An 18,432-nucleotide genomic window follows, 5' to 3' on the forward strand; every position below is an offset into this window, starting at 1 on the left:
TGATCTGTCGTCTCCTCCTAATATTGTCAAGGGTGAGAATGCACCAAACAAAGAAGGCTACCTTCAAGGGAGCTATCGACCTCCAAATCGCTTTCCAAGGGAAGGAATAGCCTGGGATCACCGACAGCAAATGATTGAATGCGCTGACCTTAAACAGTACTCTCGGTGAGCCCACCCACACCATCTCATCCATCTCTGCACCCTCCACCGTACAGCAGGGCCAAAAACTCAACAACCTCCGCAAGCTCCCAATCATGGAACTCTCTACGAAACTGCATGTCCCAGGTCAACCTTCCATTATCAAGACGATAACAGTTAGCAACCATGGCGTGTTGGTTTGAAGAAATCCTGAAAAGCCGAGGAAACCTACGAGGAAGAACACAATCCCCACACCAACGGTCCTCCCAAAATTTGACGTGATTCCCACTCCGAACCTTGAAACGGATGCATTTAGAAAACTCGTCCCACCCCTTCCGGATACCCTTCCAAACACCCAGCACTGCTGGAACTCTCACCTCCCTTGACAGCTACCCAACATCTCCCTCTCCATACCGACAATCAAAAATCCTCCTCCAAAGAATAGACGTCTCCCTCCCAAATCTCCACAGCAATTTGCCTAGCAGCACCTTCTTACACAACTCCAGTCTCCGAATACCCAAGCCCCCCCTCTAAATAGGGGAGCACACCTTCTCCCAATACACCAAGTGGTATTTGAACTCGCCTCCAACACCACCCCATAAAAAGTTCCTCTGAATCTCATCCAGCCTCTCAATAACAGCCTTTGGCATAAGGAACAGAGACATGAAGTAAGTTGGAAGATTTGAAAGGGAACTTTTCAAAAAAGGGTGAGCTTTCCTTTCCCCCTTTTGAGAGATACTGCTTCTTCCACCCTGCGAGATGCCTCTCGAATCGCTCAATCACAGGATCCCACGCTGAAATCCGCCTCGACACAACACCCAAAGGAAGCCCCAAGTAGGCAATCGGAAAGGTGCTGGCACCACATCCTAGAATGTTAGCAAGATCCTGAATACCATCAATGACCCCCACTGGAACCAACACACTTTTGCCCATGTTAATCTTTAGCCCTGAGACGACTTGGAAGCAGGCCAACACACAGCTAGCATCACAAAAAACAATCGTGTCATCCGTAAAAAGCAAATGAGAGATAACCATCTAATTTGGGCTGCTACCCACTGAAAACCCCCGAATAAAGCCCAACTCTTCCGCCCTGCGCATTAGCCTGCTAAAAGCCTCCATGACAATGATAAACAAAAAGGGAGAGAGTGGGTCTACCTGGCGCAAGCCTCGAGAACTCGCGAAAAAACCAGTTGGGGAGCCATTCACCAAAACTGAGAATCGTGCAGTCGAGATGCAATGGTAAGCATTCTGGCATATACATAAAAAGTTCCAACAAACGTGATCATAAGCCTTTTCGATGTCCAACTTACACACAATCCCCAGGACACTACTTCAAACCCTGGCCTCAATGCACTCACTAGCAACCAACACCGAATCCAAGATTTGATGCCCGCCAACAAAAGCATTATGGGATTCTGAGATCACCTCATCCAACACTTTCCTTAGCCGAATAGCTAAAACTTTGGTGATGATCTTGTAGACAGCACGAACTATACTGATTGGTCTGAAATCCTTAGCATCAACAGCCCCGCCCTTCTTTGGAATCTGGGTAATAAAAGAAGCGTTTAGGGACTTCTCAAAATACCCTTTTGAATGAAAAGAACACAAGGCAGTCATCACCTCCGGCTTCACAACCTCCCAATTCTGCTGGAAGAAAGCCAAAGAAAAGCCATCCGGCCCTGGAGCTTTATCACCATCGCAGCTCCTCAATGCCTCCAAGACCTTCTCCCCAAATTGTCTCTCAAGCCAATCCCTATCATCAGAAGAGATCCCTGAGAACTCCAGCCCATCAAGCAACGGCCTCCAGTGAGTTGTCTCCGTAAGGAGATCTTGAAAAAAAGTCACAAAGCCAGTCCGTATATCCTCTTCCTTAGTCACCAAATTCCCATCAGACCGAATCCTTCCAATAAAGTTTCCTCTTCTATGCGCATTAGCCATCCGATGAAAGCACTTCGTATTCCGATCACCTTCTTTCAACCAAAGAGCTCTAGATTTCTGTCTCCACGAAATCTCTTCCATCACCGCGATCTCTCCAATCTCAGCCTTTTGCATTCCTCCCTCCGGTTTACCTCCAACTCACTAGGTCTCCCTCTCCCTCTCCCTCAACTCACTATTTGTTTTTTTTTTGTTTCAAAAAGAAAAAGTTGAGAATGAATGTTGGTTATAATTCTTCTTTATTATATAATTTTCTGGCACCAACGCGGAGTGAAATAAAACTTTTACTCTTTATACAAGGGGATAAAAAGTAGATTCTATGTATGAGAGAATATATGGTCTGAGGTCCATAGAAAACTGAATTCAGATAAATGTTGATTGCACAGCTAGATGATGAACTACCTTTCCATCTCTACATAAATTTAAGTCCAAACATTTCAACTCAACGTTCTGTGTACAACGTCTATAGTTCCTTACAAATCCGTAAACCTTTTGCAAACGGTTGCTTGTAGACCCTTAATCATCTTTGGTTTTGACAAATCCCCTTATTGCCTAGCCCAAAAATGTTACTTCTCCACCTGCAGCTGTAGAGCAGTTGTTGTTTTCTTGGTACTCTCACCATCGCACATCTTAAATCCTTAAATGTAATTAAAGTTACTGGAATGATATATTCCAAATTGTGGAGGATAGAACACCTAAGATCGCCTTATTGTTGACGCAAATTGCTGTAACAGTAGACATTTTAAAGTGATAATGAACTGCTTATTCCTACATTTAGTTTTCAGTTGCTCAGCTTCAATTTTTCTGTACTTCATGGAGACCTCAAACTAGATATTTATAACCCCTCTCTCTCTCTCTCTCTCTCTCTCTCTCTCTCGGTTCTGTAAAATATCTTCCATTCTGTTGGGCTATGCAAGTTAAATTTTAACCACTTCCTTTTTCATGCATGCTTGTTGACAATCATCTTCATTTGTTTATTCATATTTTTTTCATGCTTACTTGGTGGTAATTTATAACCTTGTTTACTGTCTGTTGTGTAAATGATGCCAGATGCTTCTGTTAATGTTTTCAGATTCTGAAAACGTCTATTATATGTACACATAATAGTAATTTGATCTGTATATTTAGATTGAAGCTAACATAGTGCTTTTTGGTAGAGCCTACGTGTCATTATGAATGATGAGCTCTCAACTATACCTGCGGACTGCCTTCATGTGTAAGTTTCCATTATTAGCATTTTCAACAACTTATGTTTTTTTTACTGCTTTCTTCTCATTCTCTTGACTGTATTCCTTTTTATGTTATTTTTATTCCTTTATGTTGCAACCCGCATACTTATATTTATCGAAGCATTAGAGTTTTCTTTTTTCTCTGTATCTGATCACTGCAAAATTATCATACTTGTTAAGTGAATATTAATATTATCTATTAAAATAGAAATTGAATATTCTAATTATCTGAAGAATACCACCCAATAGATTTTTGAGTTGATACTATATTAGTGGTGCTATAAAGATGACGTATGTAATGATACACACACTATGAAGTTCTCCTAAGTGGAGCTGAATTATGTCACTATGCCACTAAACATTATAGTTGTCTTAATAACATGACCTTGAGTTCTAGAAAGATGGAGCCAGAGTGGGGGCATGAAATGCTTTTTTATTTTATTTTATTTATAAAAATAAAAATAAAAAATCGTATTTTGGGAAGAAAAAAAATACTAGTTCAGATTGCTAACTAGAGGTTCTGTATGAATCATGGTATGTGATTATATATATGGGTATCTGCATGTGTGTTATAACAACCTATTATCTGAAAATATATTATTTGTATTATCAACACTCCCAGCACGTGTGTAAAACTCCTCTCCCATGAGTTGGACAAACGTGTGTATTATTATTAGGCAACCACTTGGCCCATATTTTAAAGTTGTTAGATGGAGTAGTAACTTTAATAATTATATCGTCAACGTGTGTTATAATGCCTTTATAATAATAATCATCATAAGGATTGAAGATGAGTTTTATGTCTTATAGTATATATATTTGGTAAATAAAACCCTAATAAATGGTGAGTAGCAGTTTTTGGAGATGCAGGGTATCGAACCCTATACCTCTGGCATGCAAAGCAAGCGCTCTAATATTTGAGCTACATCCCCATATGCCGTCTTTAAGTACGTTTCTTGATGCATATATTAATAAATGGCGCAGAATCTGAAAATGAAAGCTTATGTGATTTGGTGGTTGCGTGGAGTTCTTACAACAAAGTTGATCTTGAGTTTGATCCCTCTGTTTTAGTAAAATTAATAAATTCCAACTAATTGTAGTTAGTTACATTAATCTTGTTTCGTTATTCTACTCTATCTAGAGTCTTAACCTCTATCAAACCAACCACGTTCTATTGTATCTTTCCTTATGATTTTAATCCATGTTAGTTCTGGGCTTCCCCTTCTCCTAACTACGCTCAATATGGACCAACCATTCTTCTTTACTAGTGCAATTATTGGTCTTTGCTGCACATAGTCAAAGCATCCTTGTCTTTTTTTTTTCTCGGTTTATTTCCAATTAGTGCTGTTTCAACTTTCTCCAAAATGTACTTGTAATTTTTTATTTTTTATTTTTAATCTTTCCAATTTTACCAACATCTATCTCAACTTTCACATTTCTACTAATCTCATTTTATGATGTGTTATTTCTTAGCCGCCCTTATTCTTTTTGGTAAATTGTGTCTAGTCTAGTAACTGCTGTAGTAAAAGATTTATTTTTAAATTTTAGTGGTGTACATCGATCACAATTAAGTAGAGAATTTATCTTTAATTCTGTGATTAACATTTTCTTCAATCTTCTATCTTTGTAAATCATCGAGTCTTGATAACAAAAGTGTTCACTTTTTGGCTATCATGTCTCAATGTTCACAATATCCCCACTTCTATGTCTAGTTTTCCTAACTTACATTTCCCTATATTCAGTTATCCAATGCTTCAGCTTCGGCTTCGGCTTCAGCTCTGTTTAAAGAACTCCGTCTGCATGTAGCCTTAAAAGGCCTTTGCTTGCCTTCTGAAGGGGCTGCGGAGAATGTATCTGTTAGTTTCATGCGTGTAGCTTTTGGAAGGTCTTAACTGTTTGCCAACTACAAGGACTGAGGAGAATGCACCTGTTAGATATTTGGCTAATGTAGTAGAAGACTATATCACAGGTTCGGTGTTTGACAATGGGGGAGATACTGAAGATGATGATGACCTCGGTTCTATACAACAGGTTTACTCTAATGAGCTAGCCCTTTGGTTGGAGGATGAATGTGCCAATGTGGAACCTTTGGCCGTTTTGCAACCTGATTCTTCTGCAGATATGGGAAAGGACTGGGTGATTGATAATATAGGAGCCACTAGCGAGTTGCTGGGTGTCTCATCAGAGGGTAATAACGATCAGACTTTATCTATCCTTCATGATATAGTGGAAGGAAGAGAGATTGCTGTGACCACTGAGATAATGAACACCGGGCCTTTATCGTCTTGGAAGGGGGCACACGAGGTCAAGAATCTGATTTCTAAAGTTAACTATGAAGGGAAGAAAGGGGTGGGGAAGGAAAGGGGAAGGACCAGAAGTAGGAGTTTAAAGAAGGGGGGAGGGGAGTTAATCTTATCTGGTTCTTAATGAAGCTACAAATTATTACTTGGAATGTTCGTGGTCTCAATTACCCAAATAAGAGGAGGGTGGTGAGGGTAGCTTTAAGGAATTGTGGGGCTCGGGTGGATTGTTTTCAAGAAACCAAGATGACATCCATTTCTGACGGGGTGGTTAGAAGCTTGTGGGGAGGAAGGTTTGTGGAATGGGAGGCTTTGGATGCTACAGGTTCTTCGGGTGGAATTTTAGTTATATGGGACAGCAAATGGTTGTCTAGAATGGATGTGTGGATGGGGAGATTTTCTGTTTCCTGTGAGTTTAAAATGGAAGAGGATGATTTCATATGGGTCTTTTCTGGGGTCTATGGACCGCTTGTTGATAATGAGAGACCTATTTTTTGGGAGGAGCTAAGCCATGTTCAAGGAATGTGGCCTCTCCCTTGGTGTTTGGGTGGGGACTTCAATTTTGTTAGGCCCCCGTCAGGGATGTCTACTGGGGCAAGGAGGTCCTTAGAAATGGATCAGTTTTCCGACTTCATTGATGAGCATCTTCTCATTGATCTACTAATGGAAGGTGCAGCCTTTACTTGGTCTAGTGGCAAGGATCCAATTACTCTCTCAAGACTGGACAGATTTTTGATCTCTAGGGAGTGGGAAGAAAAATTCCCGGATGTTGTTCAGGTGGTCTTAGCAAGGGTTACCTCTGATCATGTTCCTTCGCTTTTGGATTGTGGGGGTTTGTGTTCTTGCAAAACCCCGTTCCAATTTAAGAATATGTGGTTGAGAACGGATGATTTCCAAGGGAAAGTTCGATCTTGGTGGGAGGGAGCGATGGTTACAGGTGCACCCTGTTTCATATTAACACAAAAGTTAAGAGCTCTCAAATTCAATCTAAAGCAGTGGAATAAGGACGTTTTTGGGAATCTTGAATGGAGAAAGAATAGAATCCTTACGGAATTTTCTGAAATTGATCGTCTTGAGGAGGTGGGTGGAGATATGGAGTCTCTTTGTACTAGGAGAGCTTCCTGTCAGGCAGTTCTTGCTGAGATTGCTAGTATGGAAGAGATTTCGTGGCGACAAAAATCTCGGACTCTTTGGTTGAAAGAGGGGGATCGTAACACAAAATTTTTTCACAGACTAGCTAATGCTCATAGAAGGAGTAATCACATTGGACGCATTCGGGTGGAAGGTGTGGAGCTGTGGAGGGAGGAAGAGGTGTGTAATAGGATAGTTTCTTTTTATCAGAAGCGTTACACAGAACCATTAGGTTGGAGACCCAAACTTGATGGACTCCCTTTTGAGGCTATTTCTAAGTTGGAGAGAGATGGGTTAGAGCTTCCTTTCACTGAGGAAGAAGTTCTAAAAGCCTTATCAAGTTGTAATGGGGATAAAGCTCCAGGGCTTGATGGGTTTACTATGCGTTTTTTGATGGAAAGTTGGGCGGCAGTGAGAGATGAGGTGATGGGTACCTTTCAGGAGTTTCATTCTACTGGTGTCTTTGAGAAGTCGCTTAATGTATCATTTATTGCACTCATCCCTAAGAAGGGAAGCGCTTCTGACATTAAGGATTTCCGTCCTATTAGTTTGGTGGGTTGTATTTACAAACTTATAGCTAAGGTGCTTGCTCAAAGGATGAAAGAAGTTATGGATGGGATTATCTCAAACTCCCAGAATGCTTTTGTTGGAGGTCGGCAAATTCTTGATTCAGTTCTTATTGCAAGCGAATGTGTGGATTCAAGATTGCGCAGTGGCGTTCCTGGAGTTCTATGCAAACTTGATATTGAGAAAGCTTATGATCATGTAAACTGGAATTTTCTACTCTATTTGGCTACAAAGAATGGGGTTTGGAAGCAAATGGAGGAAATGGATTGAGACATGCCTTTCGTCTGTCAAGTTCTTAATTCTTGTGAATGGTTCTCCTGCTGGTTTTTTGGGGCGTTCTCGGGGAACAAGACAAGGTGATCCATTGTCATCTTTCCTCTTTCTTATTGTTATGGAGGGCCTTAGCAGACTTATGGGCAGGGTAGAGAATCTTGGGCTCATTAAGGGATTCAGGGTGGGAAGAGATATAGACCATCAGGTGGAGATTTCTCATTTGCTATTTGCAGACGACACTTTGGTTTTCTGTGATGCAGATGTGTGTCAACTTAGATATTTGAGGTGCATCCTGGCTTGTTTTCAGGCGGTTTCCGGGCTAAAGGTAAACGTGGCTAAGAGTGAGCTTGTCCCGGTTGGGAATGTTCAAGATATCTCTTCTTTAGCGCAGTACTTGGCTGCAGAGCTAGTTCCTTTCCTATTCCTTCTTTAGTTTGCCCTTAGGGGTCTCCTCAAGGTTAGTGGGGAGTTGGGATTCTGTGCTTGACAGGTATGCAAAGAGGTTGGCTGGATGGAAAAAGCAATATTTGTCTAAGGGGGGCAAAGTAACTCTTATCAAGAGCACTTTATCTAGTCTTCCCACATATTTTCTTTCTATGTTCCAAATTCCATGCTCCATTGCTGAAAGGATTGAAAAAATTCAAAGGGATTTTCTTTGGGGCGGAAGGGGAGAATAGTTCAAGTATCACCTTGTCAGATAGGGGAGCGAGTTTGCAAGCCTATAAAGTTGGGTGGTCTTGGTATTAGACGATTGATTCCTTTTAATCAAGCTCTCTTGGGCAAATGGTTGTGGAGATTCGGGAAGGAAATGCATCGTCCTTGACGAAGGTTAGTCTCTTGACAGTATGGGGAAGACGTTGGCGGTTGGACTACACGCCCGGTTTCTATTGCGGGAGGAGTTGGGGCTTGGAAATCCATTCGGAAGGGATGGGATGCTTTTTCTTCTCATATTAGATTCAAAGTTCGTGATGGTAGATGCGTCCATTTCTGGGAAGATCTTTGGTGTGGGGATCAGCCATTATTTCGCACATTTCCTAGATTATACAGTATTGCAGTTGACAAACATGCCTACGTGGTTGACTGTTATCGGCTTGATAATAGTGGGATTACGTGGAATGTGCATTTTCGGCGTTCATTTCAGGATTGGGAGTTGAACGAGGTGAGTATTTTTTTGGACCAATTGTATCGGCAGGAAGGAATTGGCAAGGGGTATGACAATTTGATATGGATTCCCTCTTCTCACGGACGTTTTGAAGTAAGATCCTTGTTCTCATGTCTATCTAATTTTGTTAGCTTTGACTTCCCATGGAAAACTATATGGCGCTCTTCTTTGTGTAATTGGCAAGGGGTATGACAACTATATGGTGGCCTTCTTTGTGTGGACAGCTATTTGGGGTCAGATTCTGACGATTGATAATTTGAGGAAGAGGGGAAATTGTATTGTTAATTGTTGCTGCCTTTGCAAGTAAGATGGGGAATCTGTTGATCATCTCCTAATGCATTGCCCTGTGACGTACGGTTGTTGGAATCTTATTCTTGGACTGTTTGGCATGTGTTGGGTAATGCCACGTTCTACTAAGGATTTGATTCATGCCAGGAGAGGATGTCGCGTGAGCAGGGGTGTGCGCGATTATTGGAGAAATGCCCACATTGCGTCTGGTGGTGCATTTGGAAGGAGAGAAATAGTAGAAAGTTTGAAGGGAAGGAGTCGTCTACAGCGACACTGAAACTTGTTATTATTCGCTCTCTCTTTAGTTATGTGAAGAGGAGGTCTTGCTCTTCTTCTGATGTTTTAATTACTTTTCTGGATTCTTTGGGGCCTTAGACCCCGGCTCCTCTAATGTTTAAGGGACGCGTTCCCCTTTTGAACGCCTTTTTTAATTTATTATTACTTATCAAAAAAAAAATTTAGACCTACATCTATTAAATCCTCTTGATTCTAAAGCTTCTCTCCAAACCTCTAATTTAGTACTTATCACTGCTTTAGTTGCATCTTTAAAACTATATTATTAGCAAATAGCATACACAACGGAATCTTATCCTAAATGTATTTTGTTGATATATATTGTAATTAAGACAAAAAGATATGGATTTAATGTTGATCCTTGATTTAATATCATAGTAACTAGATTTTATTTTGTGTCTCCATTGCAATTCTTATAATGGTCACTAGTCCATCATTTATGTCCTTTAGCATGACAAAAGACCAAACTGTGTCTCAATTATTTAATTATATATGTGTTTGGGTTCTTTAACCCATTATTTTATATATATAAGAACTATTTGAAGATCTTTCTTGTCTCTTATGTCTTTCCCTTTGACTGCCTAGTAAGCAAATAGCTTCAGTCGTAACTCCAAATTGGTTGTTCGACACTACAGTTTTTTATATCTTATTCTTTCTTCACTCTTTCTCCTATATTTTGTAGTATAAGTTATTAATTTTAGGACATTTACATGTACAACTTTAAATATCTCTTATTTTTTATATTGGTATTAAAATATTTTCCATAACTCATCAAACACTTTCTGAGTTATTATTTTATTAAATAATTTTGTTAGCAAGACAAATCCTTGTCACATAAACACATCCAAGTCTCAAAAGAAATACTGTTTTGATTTAGAACCCTTGCTGTTTTCATCTTCCTCCATTCTTTTCTTTACCTCAAAACCCTAATCCTCCAATATATATATATTCTAAAATTTCCTCGTCGTGCCACTAAATTTAAATATATGGTAAACTTTTTCCTATTACCCAAGTACGATATGTGAACTGGGGGTAGTTATCCCATTGCATATGATATAAAGACATTCATGTTAGGAAAAAGTGCTGAGTAAAGTCTTTGTTTATAGTCTATATTGTTATGTCACGTCATGGTAATGTTCGCCTTCAACATTAAAGTTGTGACTGTAGATTGAAGATTGAGCTGAAAGGTTGCATCCATTTCTAGCTTCAAGCTCATTTAGTCACACATTTTGGGAAAGGTATGTGACGAAGACGACCTTAGAATTTGGAGTGTTTAATTAATAATTTAATCGGTGTAGAATATTTCTAATCAATCTTTTGAGTTGGTTTAGAATCATATAAGAAACTCGAACTATTTGGAGTTATTTGGAAATAATTCAGAATTAAGCTGGAACTAGTTTGGAGTTGTAAAAATTAAAATTTTATTTTATGTTGTTGTGAATTGACTTTTGAAATGCGGATTTTGGTCATGAAGCTTAGATTTGTAGAGGGTTGCTGCCTAGTTTAGTGTTAAAACGCTTGAGTGTTGGTGCCACTAGCGGGAGTTTGAGCCTAAAATCAGCCACTTTGTGAAATACCGAATGTTAAAGCTATTTTAAGTTATTTCTTGTGATGGGACCAGAACTAGGTGATCCCTTTAACCTTAGATAGATTCTTAGGTTGAATTAGAATCCAAATAAGAAGTTGAATTTACATAGATTTTAAGTTTGTAAAATCTTACCTTTCTTGCTATGAAAAATTATATTTTTTGATAAGTAATATTTCATTAAAGGCGAAAAGGGGAGCGCTCCCGAAGGAAACAAAAGCTGTCCACGACCACACTATAACATTAAGCTATCCTCAAAATTCAAAAGAAGATCCATAGAATTACAATTCCGCCCATTTACCCAAAAGAAAATAAAGAAGACGGTATATTGTGTGTGAGAGACCAAATAGGAGACTACTCTCCCTTGAAGGATCTTCTATTTCTCTCGCGCCACAAAACCCCCCCATAAACAAAGTGGAGTGGCCCTCCAAACATCTCTGACTCAGCTCTCCACTGTACAGCCTTTCCAAGCCTCTAACATGTCCACAATGGATTCTGGAAAATTTCAAGCCAGACCAAAAGCAACCAAAAACATAGACCAGAAGATGGTTCACAGATTCACACGGCCTCTTACACATGTAGCACCAGTTCACCACAATCCTTCATCCTCCAAATAGCTTTCCAAGCAAATGTGGGGCCAAGGAGCTCCATCATACTCTAATAAAAAAACCTAACCTCAAACACCCCTCTCGAGGTGCCCACCCACACCATTCTCGACCATACCCTCACCCTCCACCACTTGGCAATAAATTAAGGCTAGGAATTCTGTAACCTCCATAAGTTCCCAATCATGGAACTTTGTACAAAACTGCACATCCCAAGTCACCATCCCATTATCGAGCCGATAATAGTCAGTATCCACAGCATGTCTCTTCACAAAAATCCTGAAGAGACGAGGAAACCTGCGAGCAGTGTTATTAAAGGCTCAAGGCGCTAGTTGTCCTTTGGAGCCTAGGCACAAAACGCAAGATGAGGCGCGCACCTGAGTAAAGCGAGGCGCACAATTGAAAATTTAAATTACTATTAGTCATATTCATATTCCATATTAAAGGCGCAAATATTGTCAAAGGCGCACCTGGGCATTGCGCCTGGAGTCTAGGCGTGCATCTAGGCGAGCCTTTAATAACACTGCCTAGGAGCCAAAGCAGAATCCCCTCACCTTCTGTCCTCCTAAGAACTAACATGCCTTCCACTCCGAACTTTGAATTGAATGCGTTTGGAGAACTCATCCCATCTCCTTCGGATAAGTTTTCAAGAACCCTTTCCTGCTGGGGTTCTCGCCTCCCTAGACTGCCACCCTCCATCTCCCTCCCTGTAGTGACAGGAAATAACACGCCTCCAAAATTTGGTCCTCACACCCCCAAATATCCAAAGCCATTTGCCCAACAAAGCCTTATTGAACTAGTCCAGCCTTTGGATCCCCAAACCTCCCTTTTTAGGAGAGGTACACACTCTCTCCCAGTTAACTTAGTGGTATTTTAATTCATCTCCCAAACCTCCCCACAAAAACTTTCTCCGAATCTCATCGAGTCTTTGAACAACTATGCAGGCATCGGGATAAGCAACGTATAATAGGTAGGAAAATTCAAAAGAGATGAGCTATGATAAATTATTAAATATAAGTTACTTGGAATCTTGAGATAAGCTTCCTGGAACTAGGATTAGTAAGTTCTGCAATGATATATTAAATCTTAATTCTGAGTTCTTTGACAAAGCATCTATTGTTAGACTATCTGCAGTTAGGCTCTATAGGATGTGTGGCTTGATGGACCAACACCATGGATCAATTCAAGGCACTCCAAAATGCCAGGATCTATTCATGGATCCGTCAATCTATTGAGTTTTACTGCTGGAGTAATTTGGATTGATCATTGTGCACACAAATCAATTAGTAGATATCCCAAGTTGGTAAGACACTGGTTTCCAAGTCTAAATTGGTTTCAAAATCTTCTAATCTCTAGAGATGCTTGGAATGCCACTCCCCTTTGTCTTTGGTGGGGCTTGTGGCGTGAGAGAAATAGGAGCTCCTTTGATGGGGAGGAGTCTCCCACTTGGTCTCTTGAATACAATATACTATCTTCTTTATTCTTTTGGGTTAATGGGCGAAATTGTAAATCTATGGATTGTCTTTTGGATTTTGTGGATAGCTTAAAATTGTAGCGTCGCTGTTGGTGGCTTGTATTTCCGTTGTGGGCACTCCCCTTTTTGAGTGCTTTTAATGAATTATTACTTATAAAAAAAAAAATTGTTTCAAATCTCTAGAACACCCTATCCTAATAGACTACAAAGTCAAAGTCCTAATGTGCAAGATTGATCTGACTACTGTCTAACAAACTTTTCTATTGATTTTTCTCATCTCAAATGGTCTTGGATTTTGGTTCAGAATTTTTATTGGCCAATTTTAATGGTAGGTCGACTTAATTTGACTTAGGAAATGAATGGACAATATTGGACTTCCTTTTTTTTTCCTCCTATATTGATTTAACTAAAATTTATTCATTCTGAAAATTTAATTTTCAAGAATTTTCGTAACAAGACTTCATTCTTTCTTTCTTGGTTCTACATGTAACCATTTCAATAAATTGGAGTTATCATAATTAGTTTTGTCGCAAAGCATAAAACGGAAGCGAAGAGATAAATAAAACAAGTAGAACACACAGATATTACGTGGTTCAGCCACTAGGGCCTACATCCACGGCACAAAGAGCCCAAAGGGCTACATCACTTTTATTATAATCTCTCAACTCATATACAATACAATGGTGGAGGCTCCTTTAAATAAGAGAAGATATTATGAGAATGGAAAGAATTAGAAAATAAAAAACAAGGAGGATTTTTTTTTTTCCACTGATTCCTCTAGTAACACCAAATCTTCAATAATAGGAAATAACATCAATTACTGAAAGAATTTTCTCCACTGATTCCTCCATTAAATCTCCAATACTCCCCCTCAAGTTGGAGCATGATTGCCCAACTTGCCATTGAGATGACGAGTAACAGCAAGTGTGAATGATGAAGAGAGAAGACGAAGAACAATGCTACCAAACACACTGGCAGCCCAAACAAGTCAACAAAAAACTGTCGGAGATACGGCAAAGGCGAGGACAATGCTACCAAACACATTGGTAGCCAAAACAAGTCAACAAAAACTGTCGGAGACACGGCAAAGACGAAGATAATGCTACCGAACACACCGGCAGCCCAAACAAGTCAATAAAAATTGCTGGAGACACGGCAAAGGCGAAGAACATTACTGCCGAACAAACCGGCAGCCCAAACAAGTCACAAGTAGCATCGAGAAACCACCCTTAGTAACATTTCAGATGCTAAAGGAATACCCTAAAATAGAGGTTCGAACCTAGGAAGAAAAATTAGGCTCTGACACCATGTCGCAAAGCATAAAACGGAAGCGAAGAGATAAATAAAACAAGTAGAACACACAGATATTACGTGGTTCAGCCACCAGGGCCTACATCCACGGCACAAAGAGCCCAAAGGGCTACATCACTTTTATTATAATCTCTCAACTCATATACAATACAATGGTGGAGGCTCTTTTTTATAGGATAAGATATTATGAGAATGGAAAGAAATAGAAAATAGGAAACAAGGAGGATTTTTTTCCACTGATTCCTCTAGTAACGCCAAATCTTCAATAATAGGATACAACATAAATTACTGGAAGAATTCTCCCCACTGATTCCTCCATTAAATCTTCAATACTTTTAAATGATTTTTCTTTTCATTTCCAAATTTCAATTGATGAAATTTTTTTTTTTTTTTTTTTGATAAGTAAAAATTTTATAAAAAAAGGCTCAGAAGGGGAGCGGAACCCAAGCAAATACAAAAGACCACAAAGGCCTCAAGCCTTCAAAGAGGCTAAAAAATCAACTACTTCCTCCAAAGAACAATGATTTCTTCCTGAAACCCAACAAAAAAGAGTAGAAATAATCGAGAATTTAAGCACCGAAATCGACAAAACCTTTCCTTCAAAGAATCTCCTATTCCTTTCAAGCTATAAACACCACCACACACAAAGCGGCGTAGCCCTCCACGCATCCTGACTGAGAGCCCCCACAGGGCAACCTCTCCACGCCTCAATCAACCCTCTAGCAGATCCAGGCATAACTCAAGAAACACCAAATAAGCCAAGCATCAAAACCAACACTCTCTAGCCAAAGGGCAATGAATAAGAAGGTGATTCACAGACTCCTCATCACTAAGACACATAGAGCAAAGGTTGACCACCACCTGGCTTCTCCTTCTCAGATTATCCTGGGTTAAAATCCTAACTAGGACCGAAGTCCACACAAAGAAAGCCACCTTAAGAGGAGCCTTGGATCGCCAAACAGACTTCCAAAGGAAACGAACTCCAGGAACAAAAGAGAGGCACTTAAAGAAAGACCTCACCTCAAAGCGCCCCTGAGAGTTTGTAATCCAAGACCAACAGTCCGAATCCTCCTCCACAATCCTCTGGCGATATAACAACTCCAAGAAACGAATGACGTCCTCGATCTCCCAATCCTAAAAGGAACGCCTGAATCGAACATCCCAAACCAGTCTTCCATTATCAAGATGATAACAGTTAACCACCATGGCCTGCTTATCCGTAGCAATCCTGTAAAGCTGAGGAAAGGCGAGGGCAAGAGGCACATCTCCACACCACACATCCTCCCAGAAGCGAATCTTCCTCCCATCTCTGAGACGAAACCGAATGTGCTTGGAAAAATCATCCCAACCCTTCCGAATAAATTTCCAAACCCCCACCCCCCGAGGATCTCTAACTTCCAAAGAACTCCACCCTCCTCTCATTTCCCCAAAACGACATGCCACAACCCTCCTCCAAAAGCAATGTCTCTCCATCCCAAACCTCCACAACCATTTCCCAAGGAGGGCCTTATTAAAGGGGCACCAATTTATGGAGACCTAACCCACCATTGCGAATTGGCCTGCAAACTTGGTCCCATCTCACCAAATGAAACTTAAACTCTTCACCTCTACCCCCCCCACAGAAAATTATGTTGCAACCTCTCCATCCTTTCCGCAACTGAAGAGGGAATTTGGAAGAGAGAGATAAAATACGTGGGAAGACAAGAGAGGGTGCTCTTAATCAGCGTGACCCTACCGCCCTTGGAGAGATACTGCTTCTTCCAACCCGCCAACCTTCTCTCAAATCTGTCCACCACTGGATCCCAAATCCCCACACACCTCGAAGGAGCTCCCAGAGGCAATCCTAAGTAAGAAATGAGAAATGAACCAGTACGACAGCCAAGAATATCGGCAAAAGTCTCAATCTCAGGGACCTCCCCAACCGGCACCAAAACACTTTTTCCCACATTCACTTTAAGGCCGGAAACAACTTGGAACCAAATCAAAATACATCTCAAATATCTAATCTGAGAAACGTTCGCATCACAAAGAACTAAAGTGTCATCAGCAAACATCAAATGAGAGATTTCCAACTGAGAATCTGCCTCCCTGCCCACCCGGAAGCCTCTCAAAAGACCCAACTCAGTAGCCCTTCTCATCAATCTACTAAGGGCCTCCATCACAAACAAAAACAAGAAGGGGGAAAGGGGATCTCCCTGTTTTAAGCCCCTTGAACTAGAGAAAAAACCAGTAGGAGCACCATTAACAAGGATCGAAAAGCGAGCACTGGAAATACAAAAATGAATCCATCTCCTCCATCTATCGCCGAACCCCAGCCTCTCCATCAGGTACAGAAGAAAGCTCCAACTTATATGGTCATACGCCTTCTCAATGTCTAACTTACAAAGAACACCCGGGGTTCCACTACGCAATCTGGAGTCCACACATTCACTTGCAATAAGAACTGAATCCAAAATTTGGCGGCCTCCTACAAAAGCGTTTTGAGAGTCCGAAATGATGCCATCCAACACTTTCCTTAACCTTGAAGCAAGCACCTTGGCAATCAGCTTGTAGATGCAACCCACCAGGCTAATAGGGCGAAAATCCCTAACATCCAAAGCCCCTCCCTTTTTTGGAATGAGAGCAGTGAACGTGGCATTCAAGCTTTTCTCAAAAGATTCCCGAGAATGGAAAGCATGGAAAGTGCCCATCACCTCTCCTTTAACCACTTCCCAACATTCAAGAAGAAATCTCATAGTAAAACCATCTGGACCTGGGGCCTTATCCCCATTGCAACTCTTCAAAACAAACAGAACTTCCTCCTCAGAAAAAGGTAACTCCAAGCCCAAACACTCCTCCTCAGAAATGGAGTCAAACTGCAACCCTTCGAGCAAAGGTCTCCACTCAACAAACTCGTTGAACAAATTCTCAAAAAATTCTGAGAATCCTTTGTGAATCTCCTCCTCCTTACAAGAAATGACCCCCTCAACTCGAATCCTCCCTATATGATTGCCTCTTCTATGAGCATTAGCTAATCTATGGAAAAATTTAGTGTTTCGATCCCCCTCCTTAAGCCACAAAGCTCGAGATTTTTGCCTCCACGAGATCTCCCTCCAAGACACCAATCTCAGTAAACTCCGCCTTGCACTCTGCCCTCCCAGCCTTCAAAGAATCCACCAAATCCCCTTGACCCTCCATCTGATCAATAGCCGCTATTTCAGGAAGAACCCGATTTTTCCTCCATTGAAGGTTCCCAAAAACCTCTTTATTCCAAGTCTTAAGATTATCCTTTAATAGACGCAATCTGCCTGCTAGCACATGACTAAGGGTGCCAACCACACCATACCTTTCCCACCAGAGACGGACCCTCTCCAGAAAGCCCTCAGCCCGCAACCACATGTTCTCGAATCTGAAAGGAGAGCACCTACTTCACAATCCGCCACAATCCAACATCAACGGAACATGGTCAGAGATAGGATTAGCCAATGTAGCCTGAACAACATCAGAGAACCTCTCCTCCCACTCCCCAGACACAAGGAATCTGTCAATCCGAGAAAGGGTAGGAGGAGATCAGCCACTGGACCAAGTAAATGGCCCTCCAACGAAAGGCAAATCAATCAATCCAAACTCATCAATAAACTCCGAGAAAGCCTCCAAATCAGATGTCCACCTATCTCCCGTTGACCTCTCAAACGGAGAACGAACAGCATTAAAGTCCCCACCAATACACCAAGGCAAACACCAACGACGTCTAATCTCTCCCAACTCCTCCCAAAGTAAATGGTGCAAACCGTCCTTCGAAGGACCATAGACACCCGAAAAAACCCAATGAACCCCATCCTCAGCCAAAGCAAGAACACATGAAACAGAGAAACGCCCAACCTGAGCATCCACTTTAGACACCCATCTGTTATCCCACATAATTAAGATGCCCCCCGAGAAACCAACAGCATCCAAAGCAATCCACTCCACAAATCTCCCACCCCAAAGACTCCTCACAATCCTGTCAGACATCGAAGCAAGCTTAGTCTCTTGGAGGCACACCACATGGCCCCCACCTTTACGAATAACCGACTTCACTACTTTCCTCCTGACCGGGTCATTGAGACCCCGAACATTCCATGAAAGAATTTGTAGCTTCATTGGGAAACACTTGGGATA

General features: G+C 41.0%; 1 protein-coding gene across 2 annotated transcripts in view; it reads left to right on the forward strand.

The window, feature by feature from the left end:
• Positions 1–18,432, forward strand: part of LOC132295225 (uncharacterized) — a 125,244-nt gene that overhangs the window by 78,637 nt on the left and 28,175 nt on the right. For both annotated transcript variants that reach the window (XM_059793397.1, XM_059793396.1), the window contains exon 29: positions 3,231–3,289. In XM_059793397.1, the coding sequence (XP_059649380.1) occupies positions 3,231–3,289 (59 nt within the window). The remainder of the gene's footprint in view (positions 1–3,230; positions 3,290–18,432) is intronic.

The sequence above is a fragment of the Cornus florida genome, unplaced genomic scaffold (assembly GCF_030987335.1).
Source record: "Cornus florida cultivar Cherokee Brave unplaced genomic scaffold, ASM3098733v1 CherokeeBrave_3.0.0_Hap2_Chr02, whole genome shotgun sequence".
NCBI classification, from domain to species: domain Eukaryota; kingdom Viridiplantae; phylum Streptophyta; class Magnoliopsida; order Cornales; family Cornaceae; genus Cornus; species Cornus florida.